This window comes from Vespa crabro, chromosome 1 (genome assembly GCF_910589235.1).
Source record: "Vespa crabro chromosome 1, iyVesCrab1.2, whole genome shotgun sequence".
NCBI classification, from domain to species: Eukaryota; Metazoa; Arthropoda; class Insecta; order Hymenoptera; family Vespidae; genus Vespa; species Vespa crabro.
Window position 1 is genome coordinate 6,151,956 of NC_060955.1, and position 26,850 is coordinate 6,178,805.

At 34.4% G+C, this 26,850-nt stretch overlaps 2 protein-coding genes across 19 annotated transcripts in view; one reads left to right on the plus strand and one right to left on the minus strand.

Annotated features, from left to right (window-relative positions):
• The window catches only part of LOC124430819 (peripheral plasma membrane protein CASK), a 127,374-nt gene that overhangs the window by 4,858 nt on the left and 95,666 nt on the right, over positions 1-26,850 (plus strand). For 8 of the 14 annotated variants that reach the window (XM_046977932.1, XM_046977924.1, XM_046977974.1 and 5 more), the window contains 7 exons: positions 13,384-13,496; positions 14,011-14,116; positions 14,938-15,015; positions 16,542-16,720; positions 21,791-21,877; positions 25,355-25,530; positions 25,712-25,834. In XM_046977932.1, the coding sequence (XP_046833888.1) occupies positions 13,384-13,496; positions 14,011-14,116; positions 14,938-15,015; positions 16,542-16,720; positions 21,791-21,877; positions 25,355-25,530; positions 25,712-25,834 (862 nt within the window). Of the gene's footprint in view, positions 1-13,383; positions 13,497-13,990; positions 14,117-14,937; positions 15,016-16,541; positions 16,721-20,129; positions 20,202-21,790; positions 21,878-25,354; positions 25,531-25,711; positions 25,835-26,850 lie in introns of those variants that run through there. The other 6 variants (XM_046977946.1, XM_046978055.1, XM_046978047.1 and 3 more) reach the window with 3 other exon arrangements.
• Positions 5,534-13,496, minus strand: LOC124430898. 5 transcript variants are annotated; one of them, XM_046978115.1, is made up of 4 exons: positions 13,361-13,496; positions 8,918-12,749; positions 8,317-8,821; positions 5,534-8,025 (listed from the first exon to the last, which is right to left on the minus strand). In XM_046978115.1, the coding sequence occupies exons 2-4, from the start codon at positions 8,991-8,993 to the stop codon at positions 7,350-7,352; spliced, it is 1,257 nt and encodes a 418-aa protein (XP_046834071.1). In that variant the 5' UTR covers positions 8,994-12,749; positions 13,361-13,496; the 3' UTR covers positions 5,534-7,349. The 5 variants fall into 5 exon arrangements, with proteins under 5 accessions (XP_046834071.1, XP_046834089.1, XP_046834080.1 ...); XM_046978133.1 differs by having other exon boundaries at positions 8,918-11,679; positions 12,622-13,368; XM_046978124.1 differs by having other exon boundaries at positions 8,918-11,054; positions 11,200-13,368.

Below are 26,850 nucleotides of genomic sequence, written 5' to 3' on the forward strand. Positions count from 1 at the left end.
TCTCTCTCTCTCTCTCTCGTCTTGGTAATTCTTGCGAAGAGTCATACAGAATACCCGTTCTTCAAAACTCAGGGTAAATACTTCCTCGTGGAATTTGTCCTTGAACTTAATTGCGCTAAGGCTATCTTCCTCATCAGATTCAAGATTCTTTATGAGAGAACGCGTTATCGCGATTGTTCTCTTTTCATTTGTTCTCATATTTTCGATTTTCCTTACGATCATAGTTTTCAAAACTTGCATGTGATCTTACGTATTTAATAGGAATAATACATGTAGATTATATATATATATATATATATATATATATATATATATATATATCTACCGTCGAAACGTTCGAAGCGTAGAAGAGAAGCTTTTTCAGCTTTCGACGTAACACATCGATTTCTTCTGACGTCAATACGAAACGTCTCGTTTATCCGGTATACTCGTGAAGATTAACGAAGAAGCTCATCTTTGGCTCGAGGAAGCATTATCGCGGTATCGTTATACAAACTTGCCAATCGTTTCGTCGTTAATAACTCTTTATCGCAAAAGATGGCGAACGACGCGTAGTTACTTTTCTGTAAGGTCGCTTTAATAAGCTGCCAAGCATGAAACGACGCAAACTGATGATAGACCTAGCAATTGATAGAAAGGGTACAATTATTTTGGATATAAAAGGAACAAAGTTCGAATGATGGTTTTCTCTCTTTTTTTTCCTTTTTTTTTTTTTGTTATCGTAGGTGTGTTGTCATTTTCCATGGGCAAACAGCACGTAAAATTAATTGTTTTTCCATTATACCGGGTGCAATTATTGTTTGAAAATATAATAGTTATATGTACACACTTCTACATAAATACTCCCTACCTATATGTACATCGTAGTAATTATTTTACCGTACGGTGACACATGGAATGGATGTCTACGTATAAACTGTAATAATTAAAAAAGCTTTTCAATCACGAATTGGTACGATAACAGCTGAATCAATTTTTCTCTATTCGTTATTTCTTTTAGTTCCAATAATTAGCACGATAAGACGTGACACTTGCGATAACACGATATACATTTATTTACAGCTTTCTTTAAAATGTATATTATTAATAAGAATGTCGAGGAATTAGGTCAATCGTATTAACTTAAGACGTAATCAGAACGTATCAAAGATCAAGGGAAATAATCGAATGTATCGATTAAAAATTCTCGATTAAATATTAATAATCGATTAAATATTCTTTTCGACTTTTTATTTTACGAAGTATTCAAATGTTTTTGATATTATTCTTATCGATTCTTACTTTAGCAGATCAACGATTTTAAATTTAAGAATAGTCGGACTTTATGTAGATCGTAGACGGAACACATATAAAAGATACCGGCTTTAATATCGTTTGATTTCCACTCAATCCATTCTATCGTGGAACTGATATCCGAACATATGTAGATATCTTTCGTATTCGACTTGATAAAGGGATCATTCAAACCAACAAACGCGGTACCCTTCTTGTTTAGTAGATTAGGATCGTAGATTATTTTCTAATAGAACTTGGGAACGGGAACGGCTCTAGTCGTGTCATTGACGTAGAGATATATCTTCCTGTTTGCTACGAGCATTGGCCAAGGTCATTTGACCGTGTGCACCCGTGTAAACATCTAGATCCAAAAAACGATCGATAGATCGTAGTTCTAAAGTTTCTGACGCTGCTCTCAAGAATTTTCCAGTTGCCAGTATTGAAAGACATCCACTGAGGAGGCGTGTTTACGTATCAAAAAGTATTAAATTTTAAAGAAACAAACAAAGTTGCTCAGAACCGTCATATATTCGCGGTCCAGAAACTATGTTCTATTTGTTAGATAAGATTTGAGGATAGAATATGCTTAAATTCAAAAGTTTTTTGAATGTTTTAAGCTTCTCGTCGAAGTTATATTGCTTGTTAATGTCTATCTTTCCAGAATAATCTTCAACCATCCATTTTGACGGTCTAGAAAATGAGATTATCGATGATTATCAATAGAATTACGAAGGGAAACGTAACAGCCGGTTAAATTGAATTTCATACTTCTCCAAGTTCTTACCTCGCCGAGTATATTCGTCATTCTATCGTATAAGCAAATACGATATTCCGAGACAAAATTTACAAATTAAACCCTATTGTCGTTGTTTATTGTTCTCGCTTTGATCATTCGTAAATAAATTCGTATGTTATTCTCAGCCGTTCACATGTATATATTCATTTGTATTTCCAAATAAGATCGTTATTGTCTACTTACCTGGATTTACTTGACTGTCGTCCTCCAATCAATTTTATCAGTCTAAATTTCATATAGTATGTATTATAGGTTTTTTCATTGTGACGGAGTTCTATCATACGTAGAAAATCCATGCTTATATTGAAATCAATTCCGACGTGAGCATTCCTGTCATAGTACGACGATTTCGTACACCTTATAATATGCTTCAGCTTATAGGTACACGTGAATGATGAAAAATTTCGATTTTCACCGTTAACGTGAAATATTTTATTCCTTACGTAAGTAGCTTTCACTTTCTGGGCATAGTTCACATTTTTTAGAGAATTCTGATCTCCCTGATATGCCAAATAAATCGACTGACCTGTTCGCATCAGTAGGGTACCGATAACGTTGAGATCGCCGATTTAATACCATTTCGAATTAGAATCTGTGAGTGCCTGTGATTCCTTAAGATAGTCCTTATTATAATTTGTGGATAGAACTCTATCGTTGCTTGAAAAATCTGTATGAATCATGTTGTTTAAAAAAAGAAAAAAGGAAAAAAAAAAAAGAAGAAGATTTTCAGCTCGGAAAGTGATATTATTATTAAAGGTATTATTAAATATTTTATTCTTATCATTTTCTACATTATTTCGATCGGTTTGGCAACGACTAATAAAATCGAATTAAAAGTATCATGATCCACAGCATGGTACTATTTACATGTTCTTTTACCTCGTATCGCGTTTCAAGATTCTACTTTTCTTTTCAAAGTTATTTCTCTTTTATACTGTTGAGTAATGTACACTAATAATTATTTTTTCTTATCATTTTGTACAGATATAATGATGACTTATTGAACTGTGATAACTATAAGAAATTAACCGTATGAATACCATAGAATCATAAAGGAAATATAGACCGATTAACGCAATAGGGCTTGTCTTAATTGGATACGAAGAGCGATGCAATAATGTACTTTTTTTTGTGTTAAGAAATGCTAATCAACGCGATAATATTTGTTTTAATTTATGTATTTGATGCTAATTAACGAGATCACGCTTTTCATATTAACAAACTTATAGTAGTTGGCAAAGTGATCGGACGTATATAACGTTCGAATGGAATTTTTCCGACATGAAATTTAAACAACGCAATCGTGCTGCTTGAAACTCAAATGGTTAAAGATTAACACGTTCCGTGCCACGTGTACCACTTATGGACTATGTTAAACTTTCCATTCAGGCCGTATGTAACACCAGTGATACATGCTGACATATTTATTTAATGCTCTAAAAACATATATTTTATAACTGATATATATATATTTTTTTTTTAAACTAATTGCAACGCACGGATGGTGCACGATGTGATAATTGCTATATACAAGCTAATTACTGATGATGTAATGAAATATTGTATGATAATGTATCAATATTTAGTCGAAACATTAAATAGCCTGAATGAAAAGTTGTAAAAGTGAAACAAAAATGGCTGGGCATGCAACACATTAATAAAATATAAAGAAACTATTTTTGTGATATGTGTGGATTTTTTTTCTTTCGAACGATACAATCGATTTTATTTTCTTATCTATAATAGATCGATGAATTATAGATAGAAGTATCTTTAATGAAAAGTGCATGCAATCGATCGTAATCGCATGTAAATTTGAACATTTAATAGAACGAAATATATTTAGTTATACGCGAGAAAGATTGTATCATTTCTTAATCGATTTTTAATCGGGATAGATAGTGAAAATAAAAACGATTATATAGCAAAGGTTTATATTGTTGTTTTCTAACGATATAAGATGGTTATCGATCGAGTGTAATAGTCAATGTATACGGGGTGTCTCACGGAACTGGGCCGAGCTATACCTTTGGAAGAATTGAACATCGAGAAAAATGTTATATGACAAAATTAAATGGTATTAAGCGCTACATATTATAATTCTATGAAACTTTAATGCATTTTTGTGCATCGGTACATTTGCAAGGTACAATCGCACTTTTTTTTTTAATAAAACTCTAATTTTGAATGCATTAATCGATGCAGTTTTTCAAAAACAGCAGTTTTTACAAAATATATTAATAATGTTATGTCTGGAAATTGTTAATTTAGATGTCATTTTAATTTCAAACGTATTCAATTATTTCAATGTCTCCACGCATTTAGACGTAATATTTCACACGTTCCGTTCTATCAGTGTCTTATTTGTAAACATGAATCATCTTCTAATATTAATTTCTCACATTACTTATCCTATAAGAGATGTTTAAATGATCCATTCTTTCTGCTTTTTATGACATCCTGTAATTGTCTTTTTGTAATTTCTAATATTTTTAACGCTATGCGTTCTTGAATTTCTTGGATATCATTTATTGGATGTGAATACATTATATCCTTTAAAAATTCCCATAAAAGAAAGTTAAGGGGTGTCAAATTTAGAAACCTCGGAGATCAAAGAATTAAACCTTATCCAATGCCGATGTTTGGATATTTTTCGTTTAAATATTTGATGACAGCTTGAGAATTATGTGCTGTAACCACATCTTATTGAAGATACATTATTTGTCGTATGAATAAGGGAACTTAGGTGTCATGCAAAAGAGTTGGTAATTCAAATTTCAAAAAGTTTCGGTATCTTTGTCCGTTCAAATTACTTTTAAAAAAATATTGTCCAATAATCCACTTATTAAGTATGCCGCATCAGACATTAATATTGTATCGTATTTGATTATTTGTATTTTTTCTTAAATGAAGATGTTCAGCAGATTTGTATTCATTACGACGATTAAATATTCCGTTGTTGGTGAAACTTGCTTCATCTGTCAAAAAAATGTTAAAACTAAAATTTTTGCATTCTCTTGCATTCGTCTTAAAAAATATTGACAACAGTTCACATGTCGAATTTTAACCCTTATGCTTCATTGTTTGTCCGTTGGAAATCCGTTTGGAAATGGACTATGTTTCTGATTCCTTAAAATACGATGAACAGAAGATTGTGAAATACTGCTTGTCTTTGAAATCTCTTGAACTGTTGTACGGGGTTTACTCTGTATATACTCCAGTACTGTTTCAATACATTCTGTATTTTTTAGAATTGGTTGTAGCATTTCTTTTTTCGGCTTTTGAAACAAACCATATTCGCGTAAATTACTTTCGATACTCAAACATCTGTGTGGGTGTGTATATACATATATATATATATATATATATATATATATATATATATATATATATATAGATAAATATATATGCATGTACATATAGTTACGAACCGGCCTAGATTAGTTCGAAGGTTACTCGAAACTAGAAGATCTTTTCTAAGCACCGAAAAATTTTGACACATAATAACGGATTGTCATTTACCTTTTAAGAGAACAAGGCCTGAAAGAACGTGACTTACAAACATTCCTAAAATATTAATATCTAAATATTTTCTTAAGAGAATTTGTAAAGCCATTAATTGTATATAAGTTGTCCTTGTTTTTTTTATTAAAGTTCATTTTTCGTTCAATCGTATGGTTGCGCGTAATAATTTTGGAAGCTCGTCCGGGATATGATATCAACTTTATTTTATCAAAACATAACTTTACGGAAGAGATAGGAAAGTTGGCGAGCGAAAGAAAGGAAAGAGAAGTAGATATAAACGCTCATTTTGCTTGTCCAAGAGCTCTGGGAGGAACTTAAAGAACAGCGGAAGGAACTCGAAATGGATAGGAGATGAAATGACGAACGTATTGAATGAACAGAGACTCATTTCAGTATTTCAGAGGAGGAATCATACCGGATAAGTATTATTAATCCAGCTAGGGGAAATTTTTTGATTGAGGCAAATGATATGAAACTAGTGCAAAGAAATATATAAAATTTCGAAAATTCTTTAGTGAAATTAAATCGTGCTTTAAGTGCAAGGATGAATTCGTGTCATGAGCTGAATGTTTTGTTTCAATGTTCGAGAAGTGACTTAAAATTTATTATGATAAGTAAAATGTTTTTAGAAAATTTTGCCGGATAAAATTTTCGTCTTAGTAGACGTTTCGGGGAAGATACTAAATCAGACCCGAGTGGGAAAAATGCGTAAAGAAAGAAAAAGTACAGTCCACGGGAAATCCGGGAATAAAAGAAGAAGAAAAAGGAAGAGAGAAGAATGCTGAGTACCGACGATTTTCCAGGAATTTTTGATCATGATTTTTCCTCCAAGTTCGTGCTCCGGATAAATGCCAGGTCGATCATTGGATGGAATAGACCCGTGAAAATTTATCATGCCTCCCCATGCCTATGGTACTGCTGAATAAGAACGAGAAAGCGCCTAGAAGGGGACAAGAACTTGACTTTTCCCCTGGAGAGAAAGTCAAGAAACGGGTCGCATTTGGCTCATGGGGATTATACGGTTGAGACCAAGAACTTTTGTGCACAAGAGATGTTATGGAAAAGCAAAAGAAGTGCTGTCGATGGGTATCCTGGAGCCGAAGATTTTAAACACGAAAAAGTCGGGAGAAGCCCGCTTAGCGAAGACCTCAGTTGTCGGGACGACAACTACAGAGAGTGTGGGTAATGTTACGAACTGGCCTGGAGGAGTTCGGAGTTAATTCGGAACTAGAAGGCTGTTTCTAAGCACCTAGAAATTTTGACACATAACAAAGGGTTGTCGTCTGTGTTCTAAGGGAACTCGTGCCTGAGAAGACATGATTTGCGAACGTTTCGAAATATCTGAATATTTTCTTAAGAGGGTTAACAGTAAAGCTGTTAATTAGTTATATATATTATTGTATATAAGTTGTTCTTATTTCGTTATTAAAGTTCCATCACGAACAGCTTTTCAATCACGAAATGTTACGATATTAGCTAAATCAACTTTTTGCTATTCGTTATTTTTTTTAGTTCCAATAAGTAGGAAGATAAGACGCGACACGTTAACACAATATACATTTATTTACAGCTTTCTTTAAAATTTAAATAATTAATAAGAATGTCGAGGAATTAGGTCAACCAATTTAAGACGTAATTGGCACATATCAAAGATCAAAGGAAATAATCGAATGTACCAATTAGATTAAATATTCTTTTCGACTTTTTATTTTGCGAAGTATTCAAATATTTTCGAAATTATTCTTATCGATTTTTACGTTAGCAGACCAACGGTTTTAAATTTAGGTATGGTTGGTACTGCTTCACGTAGATCATCGATGGTACACGCATAAGAGATACCAGCTTTGATATCGTTTGGTCTCCAGTCAAGCCATTCGATTGTGGAACTGATATCCGAGCATATGTAGATATCTTCCGTGATCGACTTGATAAAGGGATCATTCAAACCAACAAACGCGGTACCCTTCTGGCTTCGTGGATCGTAGATTATTTTCCAATAGAATTTGGGAACAGGAACGGCTTTAGTCGTACCATTGACGTAGAGATATATATTTTCCTGTTTGCCACGAGCATTGGGCAAGGTCATTTGACCGTGTACACCCGTGTAAACATCTAGATCCAAAGAACGATCAGTAGCAAAGTTCCTGACATTGCTCTCAAGAATTTCCCAGTTGCCAGCATTGAAGGACATCCATTGAGGAGCCGCGTTTATGTACCAAAAAGTAAGCGATTGTAAAGCACCATAAATGAAATCGGCCTTTGCCGTCATATGTCCACGGGATAAAAACTGTTTTGATTTCGTTAGATGGGACTTCGCTATTTCACTCGAATTCAAAAGTTTTGCAAGTGTGATAAGCTGCTCGTTGAAGTTGTATTGCCAGTTAATGTCTATCTTTCCATAATAATCTCCAACCATCCATTTTGACGGCCTAGAAAATGAGATTATCGATGATTATCAATAGAATTACGAAGGGAAACGTAACAGCCGGTTAAATTGAATTTCATATATTTCCAAGTTCTTTCCTCGCCGAGTTTATTCGTCATTTTACCGTATAAGCAAATACGATATTCCGAGACAAAATTTACAAACTAAACCTTATTGTCGTTGTTTATCATTTCCGCTTCGACTGTTCGTAAATAGATTCATGTGTTGTTCTTCGCTGTTCACCCGTATATATATTCGTTTATATTTGCAAATAAGATCGTTATTGATCGCTTACCTAGGATAACTTCTCTGATATCCTCCAATCGATTTTGTCATTCTAAATTTTGTGTAGTATGTATTATAGGTTTTTTCATTGCGACATAGTTCTATCACGCGTAGAAAATTGGTACTCAGATTGAAACCAATTTCGACGTGAGTATTCTTGTTATAGCATGACGATTTTGTACGTCTTGCAATGTGCTCAGGCAAATGATAACACATAAATGATGAAAAATTTCGATTTTCACCGTTAACGTGAAATATTTTATTCCTTACGCAGGTAGCTTTCACTTCCTGGGCGTAATCCATGTTTTTTATAAAATTCCGTTCTCCCGGACATGCCAAATAAATCGACTGACCTGCTCGCACATTTAATGTACCGTTAACGTTGGGATAAAGTATCGCCGATGCAGTACCATTTCGAGTTAGGATCAATGGCTGTGGTTCTTTAAGATCGCCATACTTGTATTCCGTGGATAGAACGCAATTATTGCGTAAAAATTCTATATCAGTCGTGTTGTCTAAAGATAGAAAAGAAAAAAAAAAGGAAAAAGAAAAAGATTTTCAGCTGGAAAAGTGATATTATTATTAAATGTATTATCAAATATTATTCTTACCATTTTCTATATCATTTTCAGTCGGTCTGGCAACGACTAATAAAATATGAATTAAAAGTATCACGATCCTCAGCATGGTAGATGTTCTTTTATTTCGTGTCGCGTTTCATGATCTATTTCGTTTTTCGTAGTTACTTCCCTTTTATACTATTCAGTAATGTTCACTGATAATTATTTTCGTTTATCAGTTTATACAGGTGAACTAACAGATAGACAGTAAATTAGTTTTACGTCGGACTCTCTCAAATACATTAAGAAATTGATGATTAATAAAACATAAAGAAACTATTTCTATAGTATCTATGATTTTTTTTTTCAAACGGTACAATCAATTTAACTTCCTTATCTATAATAGATCAACGAACTATAGATAGAAGTATCTCTAATAAGAAAATTCTAATTCATACAATCGATCGTAATCGTATGTAAATTTGAACGATAAATAAAACGAAATATGTTTAGTTATGAGCGACAGAGATTGTATCATTTCTTAATCGTTTTATAATCGATATAGATTGTGAAAATAAAAACGATTATATAAGAAAAGTTGATATTATTTTTTCTAACGATATAAGAGGATCATCGATTGAGTTTAATAGTCAATAGTACAGTTAGTCTCATAAATATTCAGACAGCATAGTGATTCCAAAATTATCGCTTCATATACTTATTTATCATATGTTTACTGAATTTATTTTGTTGTAATTGGTTAAAGTACTTATTGCAATACACGTACATACAAAAATTATTACATCCTCCTCCACAATTACTGCACTTAAATCCTATGGGAATAAGAAAACCTACGGGATTTACTGGATCGCAACATTAGAATAATACCGATATAAACGAAAGAACACTTGAAAGCTCGTTTAATAGAAAAGTGAGGACGCATATCGCAGAATTATTTTAAAAAAATAATACGTTTAAGAAAAGTAATTAGACAAAAGGGACAACCAACAAAATATTAAACAATTGTTATAATTTAGTTTATGTATTATTAAATAGTTATGAATTATTAAGTGTCCGAATATTTTTGAGATCCCAAAATTGTGTTTAATTTTATTTAAAATTTAATATGTACGAAATAATAAAAAATAAAGTATATATTTTTGTATGTATATATATTGTACGTAAATATAAATAAGTACTTTAATCTATTACAACAAAATAAATTCGATAAATATATGATAAATAAATATGTGAAGTGATAATTTTACGATCACTATGGTGTTCGAATATTTATAAAAATAACTGTATGTATTTGGATAATCGAAGGAAATCAAAGAGATCGGGTTTTCGGGCGTGCCAAGAGGAACATGCCTCGTGGATATATATATATATATATATATATATATATATATACAAATGCAAAGCGTGATATTGAATAGGCGTCAAGGACGAAATTCATTTCATATTGTTCGTTGAAGTAGTAGGAAAGTAGCATCGAGGTCGACACAAACGTAGAGCTGATCGCAGTGAAGTGGCAAAACTTCGATCCACTTGAACTCGGTAGAGGGAGGAAGAAGATTGACTCCATGTAACCGAGTTACTCCACTCGACACCAACGTAAGAAAAAGATCGTTGCAGACGTGACTGGATACCCCATTGTTCCGCCGATGTGCAGACACGTGGCGAAAACTTTCAACATTGAACGGATCGAAACTATAAATTTAGACGTTGGGAAAATTTCATTATTACACAATGCAACCTCGTATATTCGACGACCCAACGACGTAAATTTACGAGCAACGAAGGATATCACGACTTTCTTTTCTTGTGTTATCTCTTAGTAATTGTCACGTTAGGATGATCATAAACAAAACAGAAATGAAAAAAAGAAATAAATAAATAGAAAGAAATAGCGCTATATACGAATCGTTGCCGACATATTTTCTCGAAATATGAAACATGTACCTACTGAACTTACCCATTTTCTATTATCTCCATGTTTTTTTTTAATCATTATCCGTATACATTTGTATATTACTCCTCGTCTGGTCGCAATATATACATGCAATACATGCGAGTCGATAAGAGAGAAACGACAAGAACACGGGGCACAAAGAAAAAGGTTGAATAGGTTCGAGAGGAAAGTGGAGGGTACGTTGAGTGCTATTTCACTCGGTTAAACGGATCCCTGAAACCAACGAGCTCGTGTCAGCGATGTTATTTATTTCTAAGTTTCTCCTCTCTCTCTCTTCTCTCTCTTCTCTCTCTCTCTCTCTCTCTCTCCCTCTCTCTCTTTCTCTCTGTCTCTCTTTCGTTCTCGCAATCCCATTTACCGAGTTCAATTTCCCATCTCTTTCCTGTTCCTGGTCAGGGCGTCTATTATGTCTATATACGTCCAATAATGCGGAAACAACTGATCTCAACAGACGGAACGTTAATATCCGTCTCGGTCTACGATGCATAGCCATACCGATGTCGAGCATTGCTTTTCATTCTCTAAAAACTCATGTCCAATTAGAACAACACGCATCAAACTTTCTTGGTGAAATCTCTTCCTCCGTTTGCTGAACATAAGGCATCTTGCCAACTGTCCGTTGGCATTACTTCTCCCTGATCCTTCTCTTTTTGAAATCAAAAGAAACATATTTCATCTGTATTATTTTAACATATCTCTACCACAAATCTCTTTTCAACGTTAACCTTCGATGCATTCGCAATGCATATTGGAATATGTCTAAACATATTTCCTGTCCAAAAGTCAAATATCAAACGTCATAACTTTGCAACGTCTTCCAAACAGATAGAGCGAAAAACTAAAAGATAAGATAATCTTTCGTTAATATTGTAACATGGAAATTTTTTACTTTATAATATATCTCGCATAACATATCGTATATTTTGAATAATTTTAGTCGTCTTAACTATTTGCCTGGGGATAAAACTAGTGATATCGAGTTTTCCTTCAACGTTCTGACCTTAATTAAAATGACCTTTGCTATTATCGTACTATTATTATTATTATTTTATCAAGATCAAGAAAATAAAAAGCCGAAGATAATAGCGCTTGTTGGCGTGTAAGGAATCAACGATAATTGTTCGCGGCATAGCACGTACGAGATGTCGATAATTTTCTACGAAAGGAGGGTAACTCCGTCAAGCTGACTGCCCTATTAAGTCTCTTGCTATGTTAAGGGTGTATCAGAAGAGAGTGAAAAAGAGAGAGAGATTTTAATACCGAAAATATGAAAGATGATGTACTTCATAATTCTTTCGTAACGTTAAAAGCTAGGAAAAAAAATTCCCAACGGATTAGCCGCATTATTTCGCTTTCACGCTCCTCGAATATTTATGAGGCCCTCGAACGTGACAGTGTGTATATGCCAACTTTGCGTGCACAGATTACATCGAGGGCTTGATTCGTGTAAATGTGTATTCAATGTGTTTGTCCGTGTATGCGTGTGCTGTTTCGCCATCATGCAGGAAAATTCGATTTCTCTTATTTTTCTAAAGACATGTTGTATTTTCAAAAATTTCTCTCTCTCTCTCTTTCTCTCTCTCTCTTACCTCTTGACATAGATCTTTGGACGTCGTGATACCGATTTTTCCTGAATAGAATAATACTTGAGGAATACTTGTTGCTCGGACAGGCCTGTGCATATGCTTCTTCACTGACACGAATCGATGTCATTCGAATATCTTAGCTTCCCCATTTATCGACAGATGCTCGACGTAAAAACGACGCGATTTTCACGTACCTCGTATTATCAATTTCCTTCGTGGACGGTTCACGAACGATGCTTTTATCGGGTCCCGACAGTCGAGAAAGCATAGTACGAGATACTCGATCCCAACTTTCAATCCGAGAAACTCGCTGGTTTATTTTCTATGAAAGAAATAGAATTCGAATTAAATTATTGTAGGATTATTCTCAAGGAACTATTTATAGTAACAATAACAATAATAATAATAATAATGTTAGCTAACAAGAGCAAAATATCTCTAAGGAAAATGAAAATTTTAATTATTTCAACGTCCATTCTTTCATATTAGTTTGTAGATATAAAAAAATAATTAAACTTAAGATGAAGTATTTCAACGTTGACATGCTTAAGGTCTACAATACATCGTTGACTACGATGATTGATAACGCCCGAGCCATTAGGAGGTTCGGCACATTCGATGAATGCATTCGCGGTTAGCGTTCGTCGGATTGCCCTGACCGTTATTGGCTTTAATACAGCTCGATCCCTGATTCCAATTCGAATCTGCCGCGGATGTACCGGCTCGTTTATGGTTCAATAATGGCTAGCGATGCTTATGTATGTATGTACATATGTATGTTCGTATCAACATATATATACACACACATGTAAAATATATATATATATATACACACACATGTAAAATATATATATATATATACACACACATATATATATATATAACTGGCACGTAATTTCGTCTAGTCTAGCGTACTTAATTATTATCGCTTACGTCTTTCTCTTCCATTGTCTCAGGGGACCATTCAGCGTCGTTCGGAAATGCATTCACCGACAGACCGGCCAGACTTTTGCTGTAAAAATTGTCGACGTGGCCAAGTTCACCTCCAGTCCGGGCCTGAGTACAGCTGGTGAGTGTCTACAGGATATATTCGTATGCTTCAGTCATTAATTTCCGCCGACTGTTGGAAACATACCATTCCCTTCTCTTTCTCTTTCTCCATTTCTCCTACCCTTTTACCTACAGAAGGCTTTCCCTACGTATATATATATATATATATATATATATATATATATATATATATATGTATGTATATATATATATATATATATATATCTATTTACACATACGCACATATATATATATATATATATCCGTTTCTTTTAAAGCTCGTTTTACCTCGTTGTGCGAACATGCATATGCTCTCTTGCAGCTCTTCGACTTGTCTATCCGTCGCGAGCATTGTGCGAACGAATGAAACGGATAGTATAGTATCGTGTTTTCAAATTAACGAGATCATTGATATCGAATAGTTTAGGTTTATCTCTTTAATCGTACAATGCTTCGCTTATGGAAACTTTTGTCTATCTACGTATAAATTTGATCGAATTAATTCTCTCATAGATCATTCGATTGTGTTACAGATTTAAAACGTGAGGCCACAATATGTCATATGTTGAAGCACCCGCACATCGTCGAGCTACTCGAAACTTACAGTTCCGAGGGTATGCTCTATATGGTGTTCGAATAGTAAGTATATCGTACGAACGAAAGAAAACGTGAGCGAATGTAAAATGTGTCGAGATAATATCGATTCGAACAGTCGTTTCGTGAATAAAATTTTAACGCGGTTGAGCTTCGAGTTTCAACTCTTTGAAGTGTAAAAGACCGGGAAAATATATCAAAATGCCGTCATCGGTGTTGTTCATAGAGTAAAAGGATAGGAGGAAGAGATGCTTCACTCTATCAGAAGATGCATATCGTTGAACCGGAGTACTATGCAAATTTTTCAAGGATTTCAAAGGAATAAAGTTTACGTGAGAGAGAGAGGGAGGGAGGGAGGTAGGAGGAGGAGGAGAAAAAAGAAGAAGAAAAAAAGAGAAAAAAAAGAGATAGAATCGTGTAATAATTTCTTTCTCTCGTACATCCTCGCGCACTTTAGAAAAAGTCTTTCTAAAGAAATTCTAGTCTTTCAAATCGCATTCAGAGTAGTCGTATCTTTATATCTCAAAGATGCTTTTACTTTCATTTATCTTTTTCCTTGGGTTTAAACAGAATATAGACACGGTTCTGTTCCTCGGAAACAGAAATAAATAATATTTAGTCAAAGATTTAACGCGATGGATTCATGTTAAATGTATCTTACAAGGGGATTTTTTCTGTATGCAAGAAGGAACGATTGTTTTTTTGTTTTGTTTTTTTTTTCGTTCCATAACAACACTCATTTCGACGTTTATTTCTCGCTTGATTTATCTAAACGCGATGCGGACTTTAACGATGCATTTGCAAACGGTACACGAAACGAACCGACATCGTATAAATTATATATTAATGTTACGGTTCTTTTTCAGTATGGACGGCTCGGATCTATGCTTCGAAGTAGTTCGACGAGCGACCGCTGGTTTCGTCTATAGCGAAGCAGTTGCTAGGTAAGATAATTTATCATATATCGATCGTTTTGTTAAAGTATCCAAATATTTAGAAACGTAGATGCGCGTTATTTAATAAACTACGAATAAGCGTAACTTTTTGCAATATTTTTTCGTTCTAAAAGTTAATTTTTCTTTCATGAAAGATACTTTTTTATCAGGTTCGTTTTCTCTCTCTCTCTCTTTTTTTTTTTTTTTATTCTCTTTATATTATTTTCTTTATTATGAAAATTCCTACGCTCGAGTCGTTTTACTTTTATGAACGGGAAATGCGCTGCAATCAAAGCTCCTACAGTTTGGTTAAGCTCTCGAACTCTGTACGATAGGCGTATACCAACGCATCTATATGTGTATGTATCTCATACTTCTACAAGCGGTGCATATGTATATATATGTTAAAGTTCTATATATGTTGGGATGTCCTCCGGAAGTTATTAAAAATCTACCATCCTTCACTGACATTTAAAATCCTCTTTGGCCTCTCTCTCTCTCTCTCTCTCTCTCTCTCTCTCTCTCTCTTTCTCTCTCTTTTCGTTTCGATTAAAATTCTATCGTTAGAATATAATTGATGGTTTAAAGATTTGAATTTCATTCGTCAGATGTATAAAAGTTTCTTTTTCCGAAGCACACGTTTCATTTCATTCGTCATTTTTATCGCGTGGTCTTTGTACTTTTTATAAAATGTAAATGAGATCTTTTTCGACGGAGATTTACTTTCGTTTCGGTAAATTTTCCTTCAAATTACCCGACATTCAACGTGGTCGTTCACATTGGGAACAAAATCCTACCTGGTGGTAAAAGATTGTAACCTCAAGGGTCCCCATTAAAACTCCTAACTACTATGAGACTAATGTTGAATGAGTACGATACAAACGACAACTGTGTGTCGCATTAGACCGCGAGTTACGGCTCATATTTCATTTAGACTAGACTGATTACATGGAACTTTGCTTTGAACGAAATGCTTATCGAATTTTTGACAGGCGCGGAATAAGAAACCAACCTGAATATTTTCTTATCTGTACCTCATTTTTACCAAATAGCCTTTATATCTCTAATCTCATTTCTTTTTTCCTATTTAACGTACTCGATCATAATAACGTCGACAAGCTGAATAAATATGACCAACGCTTAATTTTACAGGCTCTATTATATTATATATATTCATTATATAAATAAATAAATATGTCAGTGAATTCTTTCAGATCTTAAAATAAGTACAAACAAATGGATACTTATCTCTTGAAAAAGTCAGAACTCATTTAATTGGAAGAGAGAGAGAGAGAGAGAGAGAGAGGAAAAGAGAAAAAAAGAAGAAGCGCATGAATAGAATCTTATTTTGGAGAAAGTTCAATAGCGCGAAATCGTTGACAAAAGAAAGGGCAGGGTCGAAAGCAAGTGGGTTAAAGCTCGTTCTAACTCGGTGCGATGCGTTTCAACGGTTGAAAATACAGAGCTTACGTTCCCGTGGTGCACATTCAGAGTAAGAAACTAAAGCAGGCATCTCTCCTTCTTTTATTTTGCAGCCACTACATGAGACAAATCCTGGAGGCATTGCGCTACTGCCACGAGAACGACATAATCCATCGTGATTTGAAACCGCAGTGCGCCTTACTCGCAGGAAAGGAAAATTCTGCGCCGGTGAAGCTGCGCGGTTTTGGTGTCGCTGTGCAACTTCCTGCGTCCTCGCAGGCAAACGGTGTTGGTATGTTCAATTCTTCTTACAATTCGACCGTGTTTGCACACACGTTCTATCTAATGTACTCTTTCCTACCTTCTCTAGGGAGAACATTGTGCGACGTTGGCTCTCTCTCTCTCTCTTTCTCTCTCTCTCTTTCCCTTTCTTTCTCTCCCACTCTTTACTCTACTTCACTCTACACTACTCTACTCTCCTGTCTTTTTCATCCTGTGTCATTCACTCCCATTTTCGCTCGATGTATGTGCTTACACGTATATACATACTTATATATATATATATATATATATATATATATATATATATATATATATATATATCGATGTCGGCGTATCGACTCTTACTCGAGTTCCATTCGTTTTCAAGAATGGAAAGGTAGAAAATATTGGCTATGCCTATCGTGCGAATCCCTCTGTTCCGTATTTTTTACGAAAACAAACTAAAGATTTCTTTCTCCAACGAAAGCTATATATATACACATATATATATATATATATATATATATATATTATATTTATAAAGATATATATATATATTATTATTATTATTATTATTATTATTATTATTATTGTTATTATTATTATTATTATTATTATTATTATTATTCATAAGGAATATGTCGTAACATTTGTTTAGACATTTGTTCATCTTTCGGATTATTGTTATAGAAATTTTTTTGCAATTACGCGATTACGACCAAGAAACAACAGAAGATTCATTGAAGCTGAAAGGATTATCCAACCTATCTCTTCCTTCTTTATTCACTCTATTAACCTTGCCAACGTCGTACTAACTAACACCACTCCCGAGAATAATACTATTATATTACTAATAATATTTATCGTATTATTTTTAATATTGTAGTCGGATCAGCCGAGCTACTCGAGCATATATCGTAACGTTTAATCTTTTAAAGTGGTTTTATTTAAAAGGCAATATTCAATACCAATTCCATACGAGGAAAGCACCAACGAAAGTTATTCACTTCCGCATTGATGTTAATTACTTTTAAACTGTCATCAACTTACATCACTTTCGCGATAATTCAACTTCAAGTTATTTCATTCGCGTTTCAATGCGTAAAGAATGTAAATTAGCATTTAACGTTACTATTACGATAATTTTCCTTTATATGATTTAAAGAAAAAATTCAATCATTTTTTTTATCATCTAATCGCTGAAATTGATAAAATTGTATTATTCCGGTTATAAAGTGATTTTGTCGTTTCAGGGAATAGAATTTATTATTTATGACAGGTACGTTAACGAATATTGTTAAGCAAGTCGATCTCTTTTCTAAGGGCACTGCTATAAGAAAAGTTTTCAAAAATTCAGCAGAAAGAAAATGACGTGAAAGCAATAGTCTAAATGTGTTTATCATACGTTAGTTTGAATAAGTTTGCCGACATAGCGTGATTAACGTTATTCAAGGAATAATCATTTTTTGTTTTCCTTTTACTTCTACTTGAGCGTACGGCCGTCATCGTGGCTAATGAAACTTCCTGTAGTATACATAGAATGTGATCAAAGGGTGGCAGTATCGTCGCCAGCAAATGACGTTAAATTTCTGCATCGAGTTATCATGTACGTTACATAATTGCAGTGTAATTAACGCGACGGCCTGTCCCGGTCATAATCGGAACAATCGAGCATGAAGAAGCGCGTTCGCGCGATACCGTATATATATACAGTGTTCTCTTTGGAAGATGGTATTCAATGTGTGCCTTTGTAGAACCTCTAATGCAATATTTTTGAACATCGATTCGTTCTATTTCCGACAATGTGATCCGAACAAAGATATTGCGCGAACACACGATGTTATGCGCGCGTGTGTTTGCCTCTTTTTCTTCTTCTTCTTTTTTTTCTTTTTTTTTTTCTTCTTCTTTTTTTTTTCTCTCAATGGTCTCTTCTTTTCTTTCTCTCTATCTCTATCTCTTTCTCTCTGTGGGAATGCCCTGTTCTGCGATAGAACCATTGGTTGGCTTGATCGATGATTGGCAGTCACATTCAAAATCTCTGAGTGTTCGGTGTGCAGAATGCAACGGCTTTTATCGGTTATATTTTTTTACTTTTTGAAGACACCACGTTTCTGCTTCTTAATATTCAGCATTGAATTGGTATCTCTCTTTTACGATTTTTTCCACCGCTTCGATATCGTGTGCTTTCAACGTCAAACGAACCGAATCATATCCGAAGTAAGGCGAGGGAGAAGCTTCTTCTCATTGAACGAAAGTCAAATCCGTTCTACGATAAATATACTGTCGAAACGATTGCAGATTAAAATCTCTCCGTTTTGAAATAAAAAGCCAGACGACGTTGAAGCGGTGAGACACGTCGAAATATATCATAATATCGAATACTTCCTAGGAATTGGTATGGGTTTTTTCGACGTTGTATAATTAATATACATATACATTTATATATATATATATATACATATATATATGTATGTATATATTTATATATAATATATATACACGTTTGCCGTTAATATATTGCCGTTAAGAGCTGTTGAAAGAGTGCACCTTAATATGTCGGTCAATTCACTTTGATCGGCACTCATGCTATCGCGAGTGCTTGCCAGCTTTCGAGCGTTTTAGGGGAATATTGGTGAAATAACATATTTACATACACGAATTATTGCATTATAAATATAACGATAACTAATTGTCACCTGTTGTGTGTTTATAAAAATGATTAACAAGCGACGATCCTTTGTCTATTTTCCTTTTCAACAAAATCAAATTCGAATCAATTCAAATCGGAATATAATTAACTTATGTGACTTACTTAATGTCATAATGAAAAACTTGATTGGGGGCATTTCGTTATTACCTAGACACTTCTCTTTCCAAGATATAGAGAGAAAGCTCGATACTGCATTATACGAGAAACATTTGGCTGACAATATAAGGAGTAAATCCCTTCGAGCACTGTTTCCATCATCCACAATCTTCAGAGTTTCGAACTAATTTGACAGTCCAAGAGTAGGACAGGCACCAATGGGAGAACGCTCTCGCGAACTAGGACACTTAGCTTTCTCCGCACTCTTTTTGAAAGTAAATCTTTAATAAGCGAACTTACGGGCGAGTTGTTTGAAGTAGATATTCTTTATCATCAAGAGATCAATTTCCTTACTATTTCTTTCCCCCTTACAGAGTTTCAATGTCGATATAAATAAGAAAGTAAAAAAGTAGTAATATCTACTTACTAAAAATGTAGAATGAAACTTTTAATTCTGCAAGTCTTAGCTGATTATCTTAGGAATCATATGTTTTCTCGAACATACATACCACGGGCACGTAGTACCATTAAAAAGTCCTTAAAGTGTTATTATAGTTAGCATACAAGACGAGGAAAGAATAAAGTTGTATTACGAGTTATTTGATAACCTGAAATTTGGTTTGAATGAATACAGAGTGTTACACAACCGAGTATCGGCAGTGTCTGAGCCCAAAGGGGCAGCTCTACTTGAAGGCCGACAGCGAGGGTAAGCTTGACCTTTAATCATCACTTCCGCTGGAGCCTTGTATCATCACGCCATATATATTACACATACTTATTACGTCAACCCAGATTGTATTATGCTACGTTTTAACCCGATCCGTGTATCCCTATCACATTACTGTATTCTAGAAGCCGCCACTGCTTGCTTGCTTGCTTTCCGCGTCCCGACGATATCGGTCATGTTGACTCATTTTCTGTATAGGGTGTCTCTCTAAACCTGTGCTTTAAATATGGCAACGTAGTTCACAGATTCAAAAGCGCTTCGCTTTAGTCTCGTTTGGCTTACTTAACTGAACGTTTATTTTAATCATATTCAGCATCATTGACATTAATGAAGTATTCTAAAATACGTATTATTTCATCATTAATATATTGCAAATTGTTCATTGGATATAATTTACATTTTGAATAAATACGAGACGTATAAGTTTAAAGACTTTTCTTTGAGAATCTAAACGAACGAAAAAGTTATTCTAACATTTGCTTTTTTTTCTTTCTTTTATTTTTTTTATTTCTCTCATCTTCTTCTTTAACGTGATTCAACACTTGAGTCTTAGCCAAGTGTTTGAACACAGATGCAATTCCAGCGTGTTTCGTTACGTAAATTATTCATTAGATTATTGTTTCAGCTTAAAGTTCAACCATAAATTGAAAGAGAGAGAAAAAAAAAGAAATATCCGAGATTTCCATCAAGTTATGTCAAGTTTTCTTTCTTATTTTCCGTTACCTCTCGAACTCATTGCCATCCTTAAAGCACGCATCTGAGAATGTCCTATATATGTTTCCTTTACGTTTCATCATACCAAACATATTTAACACAACATACAATCATTATAGACATATGAATCGTTTAAACTCACCCGTCCACATTGATCTCTATCCACTCTCAGTGTTGATTAACGTCTCGCTGTAATTCATGTCAGTATGATTATATATCGGTGTCTTATTATAAAACACATCAGACGTGACACTATTGAGAACGACTTTCGAACGCATTTCGTAGGCCCACATCTCGACTCTCATATATACCTATTTCACACTGTTATATTACTTAACAAGGATCGCACTATCCTTTACCGATAGAAAATGTCTACGATAAAGAAGAGAAATCGTGAAGATATCTGGTACAACCGAAACAGAGTTCCACGTATCGATCGAAAGAAAAGCAAAGAAGGATAAACAGTATAAAGGAACAGTAAAAATATGAAAAAAGAAAAGAAAAAGAAAAATAAAAATGGAAAAGATAAGAAAGAAAGATAAAACGGCGCATCACGTACAGGTCGGTCTTCTACGAGCAACGACGATGTTCGATGAAAGCATTTCGCTCTCTTTCTCTTTCTCTCTCTCCCTCTCAATCTCTCTCTTTCTTTCTCTCTCTTTCTCTCTCTCTCTCTTTTTCTCTTTCTCTTTCTTTCTCTCTCTCTCTCTCTCTCTCTCTCTCTTTCTCTCTCTCTCTTTCTCTCTCTCTCTCTGTAAAATATAATCGACGAATGATAGCAGACGCTGCGTAAAATGCGTTATTATCCTGAGGATAACTATCCTTCTCCTTTTCTCTCTGTGTTGTTTCGATAGGGCTGACCTCCCCGAGCTGCAATTTCCCTTTCGAGGACCTGACCGACGCCGAGGATTCGCTAGTCAGCGACACGGAGGACAACATTGGTATTGATGTGCCTGCAAGATCTCCGTAAAAGAGTGGCGCAACGCACGGGGGTAGAAACGTAAAGAAATTTATATCTTTCGAGAAAGTCTTTCTCCCTTTATGGTCCATCGATTTGAATTCGTGTCTTTTACCACACGAACGATCATAAAAAAGAAAAGAAACATTCTTGTTTTCTACTTCGGGTTTTTCGTATATGTACATACATACATACACGTCCGTTTGTGTATGTACCACTATAAGTCCGTTCATTTATTATTCGAAAAAGGCATTTTGCTGTTCTTTCTCCGTTTCTATCTCTCTATCTTTATTTCTTTTATTTCTTATTTTTTTTTGTTTCTCTTTTTTTCTTTCTTTCATTCATTCATTCTCTCTTTCTCTTTCTCTCTCTCTCTCTCTCTCGAACATAAAAGTTTTAAATCGATTTCGAATAAGATCTTTCAAATACTTTCGAAACTTCGATTGGCAAGGGGCTTTTTTACCCCCGTGTCGTTCGGTCATATCCGCTTCTCTAATAAGTCTAATATATAATACATATATATATACCACCTATATATCGTGAGCGTCCTTATAGACGTTCCATTTGAAACCTGTGTGCGGTAGTATCTCCCCCACCCCCACCCCAACCCCCTGTAAAAGTCATTGTGCAGGCCGCATATAGTTGACAGATATATTTATTGTGCCGTTGAGCTGCCCTAAATTTGTTGGAGACAAAAAAAAACAGTACCTTTATAATAAATTATCGAGGACTTTCCTTTCATAGTTTAAGTCTTCCTCAGTCTCCGTTTGTCCTTCGACGTCATGTCGTTTTTGTAGCCGCGAGAATGATCCGAGCTCTGCTTCTTCGTCGTAATGTAGTAAACCTATGTAAAATCGAATTTGTTGTAAAATCGAAGGGTTCGTTACCATATCCGCCGTCTCATTTTCCTCAATTTTGTCGTGCAATCTTTTCGTTATTACATGTTTATAAATGTGCAATACGGAATGTGCTATCGATGGAACGCATGCGATGCAATATGTGCATGTAAATGTAACATGTTACACGCGAGAACGTGAGAGTAATAAACCCTTCGATGGTTTTCTTTCTTCTTTTTCTTGTTCTTTATATATATATATATATATATATATATATATATATATATATATATATGTATATATATATATATTATGTATATATATATATATACATAAAGAATATATATATATATTTTTTAATATATATATTAAAATAACTATAATATATATATATAATTCTTTTATCAAATCAAGTCGATCGATAATTGCCCGAAAATATGTGGGCCTGTTTATGCCGTCATTGTCCGTAGTAATAGACTAGCCTGTTTTGTGTGTCCGTCTATATTTGTGTGGCTTTATGTTCGTCTTATGATCTTCTCGAGTCGACGAGGTCGTATCCATAAGAATTCAAAAAGTATCTCAAGGTATAAGATATTCATTCTGTAAGAGATGTTCTCGAAAAAGGAATTCGAAGATATCTCTTTTATGGTGTTATTCCTAAAATCATTTTTGAATTGTTAAACGATCATAGGAGTATAAGATCTCGGTGGATGTTTCGGTTGAAAATGTATAAGAGAAAATATGTGCATATGTTATATATGTCAGTCCTTCCTTTGATTTCCCTACAAAGTACAAAGTATAGTGCATCTAATCAACTATCTTATTATTTCGTACATTCGTAAACGGAATAATTAGGTATATTCCATTAGCACGGATAATGCGTTAATCCAGCGACATTATTAATTTACTTTGAAATTGATTATTGAATTCGTTTCAGCAAAGAAAAAAAATAGGAAAAAGAAAGTAGCTTCTTTTAGGAAGCTTTATTGTTTCAATAGCTAAATGCATCGTATCGTCGTCGATTGTGTTTCGAATGCAAAAATTGCGTTCGACATCTATTAAATAAATCAAATCTTTATTCGTTTCTTTTGAATTATGTGACAAAGAAACAAGATCATTGAATTTAGCATTGCATGTTTAAATGTGTTCTTCATGTTCTTCTCCTTGTTTAACTTTAGTCTCAAAACTTTGTTCATGCTTTTCCATTGAAATTTTTAATATATTCTCTTCCTTGCACTTTTACAAATTTCTTCTTGTAGTATATCACAAAGCGTGTAGTAGATGTAATTAGATTTACTAAACATATATGTTTGTTTAATTAACTTTTAATCATCTTTTTCATTCATGAACAAAATCTTCGTCATCATCATCATCATCATCATCATCATCATCATATTTTTATGCTCATTTCGTTTAAGCCGTATAATAAGTTGGATAAAGACAAATAAAACATTGTTCTTTTATATTTCTATTGTTTTGATGTTGCGAAAAGTAACCCATACACATATGTCAAGGTTTTAATAAGGGTTAATTACTTAAACGAGCTAAATTGGCCTTTTAAGAAACAAAATAATTCGTATGAATAAAAGCAGTGCCGTCGTACCAACGTAACGTGAGACTTACAAGTAGAGATGGAAATAACATGTTTATACGTCTATCAAATGATCAACATTACACTTTTTCATATTATGCGAATTATACATATATATGCATACACATATATCATTCTATAGTATATAGTGTATATTTCTTAATTCTTTTACATAAATAAATTCATCGGGAGTAATAACGTGTTTAAATCAAATTTAAAAATCAATTTTAATTTTATTCATAGATATATAAATGTGATAGATCCAATGGGATTATTTAATGAGGCTACAATATTTGTTGGATACTATCGTCGCATTAATTTTCGCGTATTTGCACGTAAGCATAAGTTTTAGCACTAAACCGCGACACCATTTTCGTTTTCATGTCGCTTTACGTGTTGTTTCTACGATTTTATGATGTGCATTTGTGACACGAACTCATGCTAAGTTGCTCGAGTCACAATTTGATAGTTACAATCAATGTCGATTTGTCTCGAAATTAGCTCGATTCTTTGTTAGCAAGAGCATAGTGTTCGACCCGATTTAATTATTTCTTGATTAACTGCTCTCTTGCTGCTTCTTTTTATTTAAAAATGTAATAATTTTTCTTCTTAACATCGTTCCCATTTTTCATATCCAGTCGATGAAAAAATAACTTCAACAATTGAAAATTCCTAATTCATTGATTTTTCTTTTTTCTCTTTCTCTCTCTCTCTCTCTCTTTCACTTTCTCTCTCTCTCTCTCTCTCTCTCTCTCTTTTTCTTTTTCTATCTTTCATTTTATCATTTCCCATCTGATTTTATCGCTCGAGTGATCGAAAGCGAGGACCGCGGACGATCGCTCGTATTTATCGTGCAATGCGCATGCATATCGAAAAAAAGTCGTATTCAAGCGCATTTATAGCTTACCTTGCAAAGATCAATCGCAAAAACATTCCAATCATTCTCACTTTCGGCCCGCTTATGCTTTTATCGGTCGAACGAATGACTTACCATTTATCTCTTTATTTTCTCACGAAGTTCTCGGTCACACAGGTCGCGTTGGATGTCCACACTTCATGGCACCGGAAGTGATTCAACGTCGGCAGTATGGGAAGCCAGGTGACGTTTGGTCAGCTGGTGTTCTTCTTCATGTTCTTCTTACCGGCACCCTTCCATTTGTGGGTTCTCGCGAAAGGCTACGAGAGGCAATTTGTAGAGGACGAGTTCAGGTATGAGACTTTTTTTCCTTTTTATCTGACATTTTTTCTCATCTGACTTTGAAAAAGATAGATTTTTCAAGAAATGTAAAAAAAAAAGAAAAATAAAAAAACGAGAGAGAGAGAGAGAGAGAGAGAGAGAGAGGGAAAGAGTGAATGTTCTTTTCAATGATATATTCCTTTGAATTTGCAGATGGAAACACCGTTGTGGGACTCCATTAGCGAGCCAGCGAAGGACCTCATACAGAGAATGTTAACGACGGATGTAAATCACAGGATCACTATTCAAGAAGTCCTCAATCATAAATGGCTCAGAGTGAGTAGAAGCACACTTGCTCGACTGGTGACGATACCATCAGGAATGACAACGTTCTACATACGATCGACGTCATCGATGTGTTACGAGAAAGAAAGAGAGAGAAAGAGAGAGAGAGAGAGAGAGAGAGAGAGAGAGAGAAATAGAGAGAGAATAAATTACTATACTATCACATAGACCACAGTATATAAAGAGCTATGAAATAAAAATAATTCGATCGAAGGGAAACTTTACCGGCTAGAGAATAAACAGCGTGGTTTGAGGCGATTAATGTTGTTTTCCGTCTGGCTCATTTTAACATGTTTTATTTTCTTTTCCTCTCTTACGTTCGTTCTCGGAAAGAACGGCAGTTAGAAAATACTTTTGACATTTCTTTTTCGGTATATTATAATAGTCTGCCATTTCTTTGCGACGTGGGTGCGTGTGTAAATGGTATAACGATGCGTGTGGTACGGCATTTAGTCAGTGACCTAAGCAAGACTCGCCGGTACCCCATGTGTATCGATGTAGTAATACACGTGCAAGTGGGTTATCGATTGTTATCGTGAGGGCAAAGCTCCAACGGTTAATGAAAATAACCATAGTAAAGTATACCTTGGGCCGCGCCACTTAACGTTTTTTTTTCCTCTTTTTTTTTTGCACACGGCCGCACGTTCGTGGAACACACACCCACACACACGCCCACGCCCACATTGACACGGACTACGAGGGCAGCTTCGTAGCAAACCGTTACGTTCATCGTTTACTTTTCCTCGGCTCGACTCTAAACGAAAACGACGTAGCTTCTATTTACCTATGTATGTATGTATGTATCTATATGTACGTACGTTTATGTTTCTATGTAATATACCGAGTACGTTGCTTTTCTTTTTTCTTTCTTTCTTTTATTTTTATTTTTTTTCTTTCAAATGGCGAGATTTTCGTGCGAAAACTTTTCACCATTTTCTTCATAAAACCGCATCTATTATTATACTTTTATCGATAAAATTATGCAAGTATTGTCGTCCAAGTGGGAC

Bases quoted from the DNA above. Each gene is read 5' to 3' on its own strand.
- LOC124430898 (XM_046978115.1), bottom strand. From the start codon at position 8,993: ATGCTGAGGATCGTGATACTTTTAATTCATATTTTATTAGTCGTTGCC. The intron at 8,822-8,917 runs GTAAGAATAATA...TTCTATCTTTAG, and splicing joins TGAAAATGATATAGAAAATG to ACAACACGACTGATATAGAA. The intron at 8,026-8,316 runs GTAAGCGATCAA...CTCATTTTCTAG, and splicing joins TATCAGAGAAGTTATCCTAG to GCCGTCAAAATGGATGGTTG.